The following is a 12,868-nucleotide window of genomic DNA, read 5'->3' on the forward strand; positions in this document are numbered from 1 at the left end:
TTTCATTATAATCTATTATCAAATTATGAGCAAGGTATAAAAGACGGTAATCCTTTTTTGATACTGAACTTTTTAACCCAGCTTTGTTTTACTATGAGAAGGAATATCAACATCTGAGTTGATGATGGCCAAACTAACCTCAGCCCCATTAAATCCCATTAAATCCTGTTTAAGCGACAAAACAATGACCATGTAAGAATCACTGAATCCACATGAGGGTTCTTGCCTGTGTAGGGAAGATTTGGGTTTGGATTATTTAAAAACATGAAGCTATGGCTAAACAATTACTGTAGACATCATGTTTTAAGAAGGATCTGGATTGAGAGACTAATGGGTTTTCTCTTACCTGCTGTAATTTTGTCTGTGCTACCAGTAGAGCACTGAGGAGCTATCTAGGACATAGCTGGGATATTTTAATAGAAGTGGGATATTTTAATACAGAGGAGGAGGTTGCGATTGCCTCACATTCAGCTATAGGCAAAATCTTATGAATTACCCAAAAAAACAATAATCCACTGGAATCAAGGAATCCAGATACTTGTGAACCCCAGGCTATCTAGGGATAATGGAATGGGGTGGTCCAACTGAGCTCATCTCTTTGCCTTTGCCAAGCAAACCTGCTACCTAGTCATGTAGGCTGGGAAGGGAAAGGGAAGCATGGAAATAAGGGAGAATATTCAAAATCATACATCTCTGACTTTTGAATTTTCTGTAACAAAAATGACCTATTTCCAGACTGGTTTTAAATATCTATCTTTACCTTTAAAAATCACTCCTTTTTTTCCTTTCAAAATTACACTAAAGATATGCTAAAGCAAAAGTGTTTTGATTACAAAAACCTGCTTAAAAGCTTAAAACATTTGATGTTCATTTAAAATATGTGTTAGTATATTCAAATTTCCAGAAACATTTTATCAGGTGAGACTAAAACAACTGTGTTACTATTTCTGTAGTTAGGGAAATAATGTGTTTTGTTCCATCAACATGTCCACTTTACATTATTCAGCACAAAGCTTTGTGAAATAAGAATCATGGGAATATCACAATATAAAGGAAAAAGGTACAAATAACAGCTTCATAAACTGAGAAATGTACATAAATAAATCATGTAGATGGGGGAAGTTTGCTTAGCTGGCAAGAAAAAAAATATGGAAAATCTGCTTGTTAAACAATAACCACAGAGTATGCTTTTATGATGTTTTTCACCACAGTAATTCATATTAGAGATAGAAGCAGTTGCATGTTAAACAAAATCATTCAGCATTGTTCTCCTCACATTACAAAGAGCTGACTTATGTTGTTTTTAGATGCCTCCCATTAGAAAGTAAATATTCCTCTGATGTTATACATTTCACAAAATTTAATAAAGATGAACTGTAAATAAAGTCGCAGGGAGATTTCAGACAGTTTTATTAGCAGATTGTTGAAAAGAAAAGAAAATTAAATACAATAACAGTAAACGTGGTTCTCACATTGAAACCAGGCTCAAATAACTAGGCTACCATAGAAAAATTTCCAATTCTTGCATTATGATGTAAAAACAGATTTTTGTACAGATTTTGTACAACAAAATTCGTAATAACCTTTTTCATTTTTAGAAAACTTTAAATATATAGATAAAAATAGACAATTTTCATAGGTCCTACATGAAGATGAGTATGTTCTGTTCCAAGGGCTTGCATAGAGCGCAAATGTGGTTATAATATAGAACAACTAGACATTAATATCTTTAAGATTACAAAAGCATATAAACAATAACATGAGCACAACTTCTCTTCATAATCTATGCAAAAAAAAAAATCCAAATCAAAAACCAAAAACAAAATAACAACAAAAAAAACTGTATAACTAAAGAGGGGCAAAAATTCAACTTACGGTAACATCTCATGGTCTGTAATATTTACACTGTTTTAGCAAGATTCTTTCTAAACATCCAGCTTATAAATTGGTTCCCCCTTAATCCTCAACATTTCCATTTATGTACCAAGCCAAACACTGAGGCATTCCCAAAGGTCTTGAAAGTATATACTGTAAAACTACTAAACCTACTTACAGGTGACTCTATGCAAGGAGCAGAGCAATGGTAGATGCTACTACATATTTCACTTGTAGGCTTTTAATTCTCTTTCAGATATGAATGATTCAAAAGCTTGCCACAAGTCCATCTAACTTTACAGTTGTTAACCCTTTAAAGACTGTATATGAAAAAACTGGAGTACAGAATCCCATATATGTTCAAGCAACTATGAAAGTTATGAAAGAATCATGATTAGAAAACAAATATCACTACAAAGTGTTAGGTAACAATATTTAATGAAAAATATTGCTCAAGATTTCTTTAAAAAAAATTATCATGACGTGAACTTGTATATACATCTTTTCTATTGTTAACAAAGGATTGTGGTGGTGGAGTAAATATGAACTGCACAAAATAAGTGTGTACCAGTATTGCAAGGAAGACCTACAAACTATAGAAGCTCAGTGCTAGAGTTTACAAAACATTAGATTTTTTTTTGACAAAATAATATTAATATCCAATCAGAGCTATTTTTAAAGAAATATTTGCTTTAAGTTAGGCATTTTAGACATTTAAGGTTTTGATATGTTTCCATGTAATAAATAATATTTTATATGCATAAAACATTAAAGATGAAGAAAGAATAATCACAAAACTTACAGTAATAGCACTGATTCACAAAATCAGTCTTTAAAGGGGTAACCCAAGAGTACGCAAAGCAAAGAACATAACCTTTTAGTAATGTCATAAGCACTGTGTTGCAGCTTACTTCCAGTTATCAGCACAAAGGTGAAAACACATATTGTAGCTTTCATAAAGACAGTGAAAGTAACACATAACCACCCATCCGCAAGACAAGGCGGGAGGGACAATAGACTTCAACTGTATCACTCAGCTCTACGTGGAATCGGACTGATACATCAAGTGTCTGTTAGGTTTTCTTTTTTTTTAGCAACATTGACGTAATAGGACATTAACATATAAAAATATTTCTGGCATTTTGACTTGCTGCTCAGCCACAGTCCATTCTTAAAAGTGCGCTAACCAGGGCACTAACCAGGGCTCAATATACAAATAAAAGTGGCTGCTACAGAATTCTGACTTGTTACCAGATGCTTAAGATCTCATTCAGTAATACTGTGACTCCAGGACAAATATTTACATGCCTGCATGCGTTAAAACTAGAAAGGTGTCGTTCTGACCAACAGGGTGACAAAACAATATTATCTAAATTTTTCATTTCCTAAACTCTAGATTTCTACTGCATACATAATACCTTCCTTGTGTGATTTGCGTTATATACTGTACATGTGACCAACAGTTTGAATAAGCAAAGTCTTTTATTTCATAAACCCCTGCCAGTTTACAATGAGAAATTATTACTTTTTATTGTATTTTTTTTATTTTAGGAAAAGAGATTCTTGTGAACAGTAAAACAGTTTGTTTACATTCAGCATTTCTTTTCACTTACACAAAATTCCATTTCACTTAATGTAGTCTAACATCCATGTGTTGGTCTCTTGGAAAGCATGTGGAAAAAAAGGTCTCTAGAAGAAAACTCACCATCATAGTTTGAAAACCGAATGTATCTTTTTTTTTCTTTTTTTTTCCTTTTTTTTCTTTTTTTTTTAAGAATCCTCTTATGCCCTCTACAAGTTCATGTCTGAGCTGTCTTGCTGGTTTCGTTATGACATAACAGTCTATCGGTGCAGCTGGGCATCGCTGGAAGGATCATTTGATGTGCTCAAATATGGACTCATCAGAGGAGGACAGAGTCTGCATTCCTTAAAAAAAGAGAATACTCAGCCTTGTTCTGATCCGCCTGTAGTTTTGGATACAATAGTCCGGTGCAGAGAAGGAGATTCTCACTGTAAGAAGAGTGCTACTGTACATTTACAAACATTCTCTAGGTCTCTGGGTTGAGCCACAGGAGCTAACCAAAGGAGGAGGACACTCTTGCAGAATTCTTTAAATTTTTGAAGAATATTGAAACATGAAGTCGAGGAAGTCGCCTTGAAAATGCTTTGTTTCCATGAAGCTCCTTTTGAGTATTCACTCGAAAGACACATAGTCTTACTGCAAAGTTCTTTACCGTAGCACAGGTATCTTCAGCAGGAAGAAAATTCAGTACATGACAGTAGTTTTCAAATACAGTCTTCCATCTAAAATAGGAAAAATAAACATTCTCTTTATATACTAATTTCAGTAACGAATCAAAAAGGAAAAAAATAAAAAATAAAACCTCAGCAAAAGGTATCCTCCTACCAAGCTGTAAAATGCCACTTATAAGACTTTATTCTTAAAAATAGACAAAAAAAAAAAAGCATCATCAAAAAATCTGCTGAATATCATCACTGTGATTTCTCCTGATGGCAGTCAAATTAGCTCTATTAACATTACACGCATTCTGCAAGTTCTGCTCACTGCAACACCTTTCAATGCTTTAATATATGCTGCACTCCTATCAGTGCCAGGGCACTAAGAATGTAGGTGGAGTTTCTGTGCATGTGTTTTTCCTGATATGCAAACTTAACTAAATAATGCTAAACAGCAATTATTTCCTTCATGGTTGCAGAGCAAAAATCTCCTTGCATGCGGTCGTTAGTACTCCCCTCACTAAAGGCATACCTCATACTTTCTGATTTAGCTATGTTGTTAAATATACCATGTAATGTAACCATTGTGCACATTTGTAGCTATTTATATAGAAGCCAGTATAGGATATTTAATCGGTATCAGTGAAGTATAGCCTCCTTCTCCCATAAATGTGATTAACTGAACAATTACTATGTTAAAGATGTAAGCACGTCTCTCAACCTTTTTTCCACCCAAGTGAGGAGCATATATTTAAGCCAGATACGTGCAGCAGGGAGGGAACATGAAAACCAGTATGTTCACCTAGCCAGTAACCTAGCCATATCTAGAAAAACTTGAAAAGCTGAAGAACATTCTGCCACAAAACGTTTTCATCTAATTTACAAATATAAAGCAAATCTTCCTTTGCTGTAGACATGAATTTTTTATGCATATGAATGCTCACAGAGATACAGAGATCATCTTTTGAAACAGGAAAGCAAGAGCAAAGCTGGTACGTGCTTGCTGTGCTGTCCTGTATGATAGAAAGTGTTCTCCCTTGTGAGTAAAGCACATTATGAAGGATATTAATCCTGGACAGTGCATAATTATAAAGCACTCCTTAAACATTTTACAGTATCATTCATTGGGAAGTGCTTGCAGTATCTCCATTCTTAAAGCCTAGTTGAAATCCTCCTTTTGGTCCAGGCAAAGTACATCAGTGGACATTATGAAGTTCCTTTTTCTTACTCCAAGCATTATATTCCAAATTAGTATTTAAAATTCACATTAGAAAATACAGAAACTATGCTATTATATGTGATGAAACGCTACACTAAATCACTGCTTTTCATACACTTGACTATCTGCAGCATCATTGATATGATCTTAGCTGGGAGAAAAAGAAAAATTTAACTTGAAAGCAGTTCAATCCATCTGGTAAAATTCATGCCTTCTGCATGTCCCTTTCTTATTTTTATTGGCTAGTTTCTATGCCAACTGTCCAGAGAAAATGGGAAATAGCAGAACCCCTCACTCCATTCTCTAACAGTGATTCTTATCCATTTCCATGTTTTTCTTTTCCACCAATTTATTTTTTTTTAAGTGTCTGGGTTGCATCGCCTTTTACTACCTCTCTGCTCCTCTCCCTTTCCCAAGACCCAAGTTTTTTCAGTGGGGTAGGTAACTTTCCCACTGCTTACTCTCAGAATCATTTCAGCATTTTCTTTGCTCTTTATGGTCTTTGTGCACTGAAGAGAGATAAAAAAGAAATTGAATAACTTAAAGACTTTTTATTCTTCTTTGATGCATGAAGAGCAACCCAAATGCTTATGGGAATTCAAGAGAGAAAGAATGAACCTTTGAAAGTGAGCTTGGTAAAACTGAGGGCCTGGTAAACCACATTAAAAGAAAATCTGGCAAATACAGGATAGCCAGAGTTACTGCTAGCTATAGTTGCATTTAATTTGCCCACACATCTTGAATAAACACAATAGACATTTACAGCACTAAAGCTGTCTAGTTACCTCTGCAGCAGAATTACTCTGTATATATACCAGCACTTTGGCTATCTTGAATGCACACTTGCTAATGAGCGCTATGTATAATTCCCATTGCAAAACATTAAGATAACCTACAGTAAGTAACTTGTGTTTTGTTTTACTATACAAGGCCTCCATGTACCTTTTAAAATAAAATATTTATTTAAACACATTCTCAATTAAAAATACAGCTGTAGGAAGCTGAATCCTTGTAGCAGGCAACAAAAGGGCAACGATCTGCAGAGAACAGCAGCAGTACATTTTCAAAAGTCAGCTCTATTTTACACTTCTTAAGGACCCAATCCGGCAATTAAGCCAAAAGAGGGTTTTTTTTATTTATTTTGCATGGAAGATACTACCAGGTCCTATATTCTGTCATTGTATGTAGAATAGGAATGAGAAGCTTTATGATGCATTTCCATTTAAAAGTAAAAATATATTTGTTTATAAAATTTCCTAATATTTATAATAGATATGTAAAATAAACATAAGCCTTTCTATTTATCAACTGATAAATATCAGCTGATGGAATATAAAAAAATCAGTTATTTTGTGTTGGTAATAGACTTAAAATGCTATATAGAGACTAAGTAGCTGATCTAATACCATTGCTAGGCCTCTTAAACACCAGATACATTCTCTATTAACTTATTTGACTGATTTCTCTAACATATGAGCAAATGCTTCAAGTATAAAACAGGCTACCTATAAAAACATATCCTGCCAAAGCATGATGCAGATAAAGTAACACCATGATTCTGTAACACTTAGTAAGAGATAGGGGAAGACTAAGAATTGTAGAATATTTTCTTTATTTTCTCAAGATTACTTACAGGAAGAATAAGGTGCAAATTGTACAGCCTTTTCTTTAGAACCTACAGCATCAAGATGGAAAATGTCACAGCACCTAGGCAGCTATCTACCCCTTCCTCAAAATAATGAATTTGTGAGAAGAGACACTATTTTGCAGATTATATATATTTTTTTCTAGCATACTGAAGGTATGTGGCAAATAATTTAATGTAGCCACTCATAAAGAACATATAGCACCGCACTTTAGAAATATGAAGATTTCAAAACTGCACTATGGAAAACAGGGATCATTTAATAACCGAGTTCTGAAAAGGAATGATAACCTCACACCATAATTTGATGATTTAGTACATATCTGATCTTTGTCTCCTTCCTTCCTTCCTTCCTTCCTTCCTTCCTTCCTTCCTTCCTTCCTTCCTTCCTTCCTTCCTTCCTTCCTTCCTTCCTTCCCTCCACCCAACTAATATTCCTTCGCTCTAACTTAATTCCAAACTTAATTGTTTGAAATGTTATATATTTATGTTATATATAAAATATTGTTATAGTGCTGTTATATATAATATAAACACACAAAACTTCCTTTCACACTTAATGTTCGAGCAATGACACAAACTGGAAAAATACTGCTAAGCTGGTAAATAAAACCATGCATGGTTTGCAGACTGTCACTCTTGTTTAATTGTTTCTTTGCAAATGGCAGTGTTCAGCAAGATCCTGCAAGCTCAATGTGAAAACATTATTATTTCTCGATCTCATTTCTTTTTGTTTGTGGACCGACATACAACAAATTCTAGTCAGGACGAGGGAGTATTTTTTTAAATCAACCTTTTTTAATTAACAGGCATTTTGAGGGTTTTGAACGTGCATGCCCAAATAGCTGTAAGGTCATGAAAGTTTTAAAAAACAAACACATCTGACAGAAAGTTTGCACTGCTGAAATCATTTGTATGCCTTCAAATGCACTATTATAGAGATGTCAGGTGTGGAATGCTCATATTCAGATTAACTTCCTATGGGCAGCACGTAGTATTTCCATGGGTCTAAACTTTTCTGCACTAAAAATTCTGCCCGTTCAATTCTTATTCCTATTAGTACAGATCATTGTACTATGTATGATAGTCGCAGTCATCATTGCGACTATCATAAAAGCATTGCGACTATCATAAAAGCATATTCTGTTTACCAACATCTGTGAACTAGCATCAAAGGTAGTGAATTCACTTGAATTCAGTCAATTGCTCTCACAAAGAAGCCCCCCATGAAATCTGTCCTGACTAACAGGATAAAGTGTATCCTACAGTGAGAAGCTTTGCCAAAAGGAAAACAAAACCAAGATTTGTTAGTAGAGCTCAGATTTAAAAAAAAAAAAAAACAGGACAAAATAATGCATGAGACCAAAATTGAATGAAATCTCCCTGGGGGAGCTTTAGAAATTCAGGTTATCAAAGTTTGGATAATCTTTTGTTTATTGTTTTATGCTTTTTTTTTTTTTTTTTTTTTTTTTTTTTTTTTTTTTTTTTTTTATGGAGCAGCAGTGCCTCTCCATACCTTAGGAACTCTGATATCAAAGGATATGAAAGAATATTTAAATGGTGGATCTATTTGTTCATTTGTATTTTCAAACACCTACTTTTAGAGAGATTTCCCTGTCTATAACATGGCAGAAACACCACTTAACCGAAAGGAAGTGAACTGCAATTTCAGTCCTAGCTGTGACTCCAAATTTATTTGTGACTCAGGGTAACCAATTCACTTGGCATTTCTGTCTTCTCCCTCATCCTTTCTCATTTTTGTCCGATTTTTAGGCTTAAGAGATATGGTGCAACGAGTCTCTTCCCTTGCTTGGTATTGTCCCTTGCCTCTTTCTTACAGCAGTGCTAGCTGAGATTTCTAAGGGGTACTTTATCACCAACTTGAAAACATAAAATTTACACATATATACTTGCTTAACTGAAACCTGCAGCTTTCTGCTCAAATATATATATATTTTATATATATATATATATATATGTATATATACATATATATATATATGTATTCCTCTTCACTAAGATGGAGTGGCTCAGCTGGCCTGAGCTCCAAGGCCTCTCAAAAGCAGATGCTACAAAACAAAAGCCTGAGGACGAGCCCATTTGCTCACTAAAGGTGGCAGAAAATTCAGAGTTAAATACAGTGAGGAGTTTGCAGTGATGCCACATCCTACAGCCATTCAAAATTGCTAACCTCAGTTCCTGCAAGCTGAGGCAATTATGAAGCATTTCTCACTCTCCACAAGGAAAGCTGGTGTGGCAGGCAAAAGAAGTATCTTCTAGTTGTAAGCTAATGTAACACATACTTTGCAACTCAAGAATCATTACAGCTCTCTTCCTGAACATTTCACAAGCTATAATATTAGAGTGAAAAATATCGTGATCCATCYCTGGTCCAACAGATTAAAAGAAGTAAAATATTTGTGACACAAAATGGGGCTACTTTTATCTAAATAAAAGAAAAGCTGCTCACTTGTGCTAAAGGACATAATAAATTGTGTTTCCTGTTAGGAAGTAGCTTTATTGAAAATGGCAGCTATTTTCTCAGAAGTTATTTCCAGGCACCTGTAATCTAATGAGGTTTGTCCCTTTCAAAGAACAGTTGTACGTGCATGCCCGAATGCACACAACCTCTTCAGCCCAGAGCTGATAAAAGCATCTGCAAGCCACAGCTCAAGCACATTTAAATTATATAACTGGTTGGTTTATTTGTTTTAATAAGATGGGGCAAATGTGAATCATCGTGTACTTCTAACCTTTCATCCTGCCTGATGTTTTAATCATTTGGAGGATGAGAAACAAAACAAAAGAAAGGGATGGCAAACAAATGGTAATGATTCATCTGATATTTGATAAGACAGCAACGGGAAGTCAAAATAAAAGCAAACATACTGTGACAGATGGAAGGGATCTTAGTCAARTTGTAACCCTTCTTTGAAAAACTTGAAGGAAGCAACTAATTAAGAATGAAATCTATTTTTGTATGCTCYCCATATATTTTATTCAAAATAGAGACAAAAGAAGATTTATTTTCCACCAAAGCAGGAAGACAAAAATGGGAATCTAACTTTTTAATCATGGGAAAATCACTTTTGATGAGGTTGATTCTATTTTAGAGACTGCAGAGTGCAACGGGGAACATAAAACTCAGCTTTTGCAAAATGAAATCAACTGAACATAACCTCCTTATAAAATGACAAACAATATTTTGTGAGGAGACAAGATTCCTCCTAGTATACTAGCTAAATCAGAGCACTGAAACATTACAAAAGGATGCTAAAAATGGAGAGAGAGGGGGATCTATATTGTCCCGATAACGTTATTGATAGAAAAAGTAGATCCCTAACCGGGAAAATGGATTCACTGCTGTCTTCCCAAGCTGAATTAGAGATGAGTAAAGGAGATATAGGAAAGTTGTCCCAAAAGTTGAGATATCTCTTAAATTTGAGCAATCTATTCTTTAAAAAAAAAAGCTTATTCCAGTTTTATGCAAATATGGATAATTTCACACTGCTTATCAATGAATGAATGCAAATATGCACTATATAAACATATTTGGCCAAACACAATCCYAGTCTGCCCTTTGTATAACACCAATGAATTTGTTTCAAATTTGCATATTGTTATTAATGATACACTTTTCTCTTCTCTATTTAACATTCATCTACATATATTTTTGTGCTGACAGGCAATGCAAATGTATAGAAGCCTGAGATGTTCATACTTTTCTCTTTAAAGTCATATTTTAAACTTAAGAGATTTTAATTTTACATCAGACTTTGCAAATGTAAAACCAAATCACGGATACACCTAGAAAGATGTGTGTAAACACCTATTTTTTCACTTATTTTAATTACTGTTCATGTTTTTCACACAGTTTAATCATGAATATATGTTTTCATTATATCACTGAGTACTATGGGAATAAGCTAAAGGTTAGCAGCCTGGTCTTCAGTAAACTAACAAATCAAGGACTATCTGTATATATCACCTTCTATTATTTAAAGATCATACAGAACACAGAGCTTGCCTTTTGAAGCACTCAAAACATTGAAGTGGTAAGGTGAGATAGAAGCAAAAAAAAAAAAAATAAATAGTACCATCTTTTATTGTTGCCTTATGAACCCAGCCACCCTTGTTCTATTTGTGTGAACAGAACAAAAGCACATCCAGGAGGGAAAAAAAAAAAAAAAAAAAAGAAAAGAGAACTAATTACTTACAATCACTGAACCTGAGTCTCTCAGGAATTGTATTGTGGTCACTTCTACTGGTTAAAAAAAAAGGAAAAAAAAAAAAAGAAATATTGTACTGAAGAATCATGTGGAAAAGTTATTAAAGGATGAAGTCACAGCTAACTAAATACAAGCTGCTTGCAAGCTTCCAGAGCTTACTATGTTCAACACTGCCTGTATCACCAGGGAGAATTTTTGGGCTGATCTGTTTCACAGAAGTGCAACCTGTCCTGCATTAACAGATTCCAGCTCTTCACAAATATATACTTGCTTGTGATCACTTTTTGAAAAATAGAAAAGTATATGTTTTTTAGCAAGCTAAGAAACAGGCAACCTTGGATTTGATACCATAAAATGATCAAAGAGTTGAGATCTAATACTAGCATGGAGTTTCTGCATGACATACCTCCTTTTTTTCATTAAGTCTTGATGGAAACAGAAATCATTATTCACCTTCTTAGTCTGATTACTCATATTCTCACTTTTCTTCTCAGTTTTGCTTCCTTTTTCTGTGCTTTGCTCAAATGGTCACTTTTTTTTTTTTTTTTTTTTAATACTAAACACCTTTAGCAGCATAATCTTAACTACAAAACGGTCTAAATCATGAAACTGTGTTAAAAATTGTTTTTCTCTCTGGAAGAGGAATGCCTTATATAATAAAATATAAATATAAATGTATAATACAATATGAATAAAATATGATAGAACAGCTTTTGATTTTGAGCAGTTTCTACTTCTGACCTGAGATCAAATTACAGGAAGTATCTCTGCAAATGCATATACGGGTTAACACTTCTTAGAAGTTTGCCCTTCCCATCAATATACATATGTGCACRAACACACACACACACCCCCCTTCACCACTGAATTAGAAGCTAATTGTATTAGTATGATGCATGTATTTACATCTAGAGACAATATAATAAACTGTTACTTAATAAAGGTCTTGGCTTTCTGAAAGCCTGCAAAAGGTAGTGAGCTAACAGATATGGACACAATTAGTACCAGCAACCTATAGCTTCCATCACCAGACAGTGTGATGCTTTCCTTAAGCATCTATCGATGATTTACTTAGACAAACCCTTCTAAACTATTGTCTGGACCCAAAGTACTATTTAAAACTCAAGGAATGGCTTAACTAACAAATACTGCCTATACACAAAGCATCCCTTCAGATTCAGAAAATCACAAACTTACCTTACTCTTCTTTGCAAGCTACCTCCTTTCTAAACAAGAGATTTTGATTTGATGTAATAGACCACTAGGTATATCCACTAAAGGATAGGATAAACATTCTGTGTAGCATAGATAATTCTGATTTTTTTWAACTATATCTAAGTCCCACAGGTAATACAAGAGTATGATCTGATTTCCTTATGCCTTACTGAGATGTCATTTCAAATGTTGCAAAGGTTCCTCCTCAGTTCAATGGAATTTAGGGGCTATTTAAAGGAAGTATTTAACTTTATTACTTACATTAGTCTGCATACATCAATTCTGATGCATGGCATCCTTATTCTAATATCAATATCACATTAATACCACATTTTTTATTTAATATCCAGCCACCCTTCTTCTCATTTCAGTACTAAAACAGAATAACATTCCATTGCAAAATATGAAGAAACAGTCACAGGTAGAACAGGAGAGAATTAGGCTGTA

At 34.1% G+C, this 12,868-nt stretch overlaps 1 protein-coding gene across 1 annotated transcript in view; it reads right to left on the reverse strand.

Annotated features, from left to right (window-relative positions):
* Positions 1 to 1,404: 1,404 nt before the first annotated feature.
* Positions 1,405 to 12,868, reverse strand: part of DACH1 (dachshund family transcription factor 1) — a 352,406-nt gene continuing 340,942 nt past the window's right edge. The window contains 1 exon segment of the mRNA XM_026044517.1: positions 1,405 to 4,179. Coding sequence (XP_025900302.1) covers positions 4,142 to 4,179 — 38 coding nt within the window. The 3' untranslated portion in view covers positions 1,405 to 4,141.

The sequence above is a fragment of the Nothoprocta perdicaria genome, unplaced genomic scaffold (genome assembly GCF_003342845.1).
Source record: "Nothoprocta perdicaria isolate Ctin4 unplaced genomic scaffold, notPer1 scaffold_37, whole genome shotgun sequence".
Classification (NCBI taxonomy): domain Eukaryota; kingdom Metazoa; phylum Chordata; class Aves; order Tinamiformes; family Tinamidae; genus Nothoprocta; species Nothoprocta perdicaria.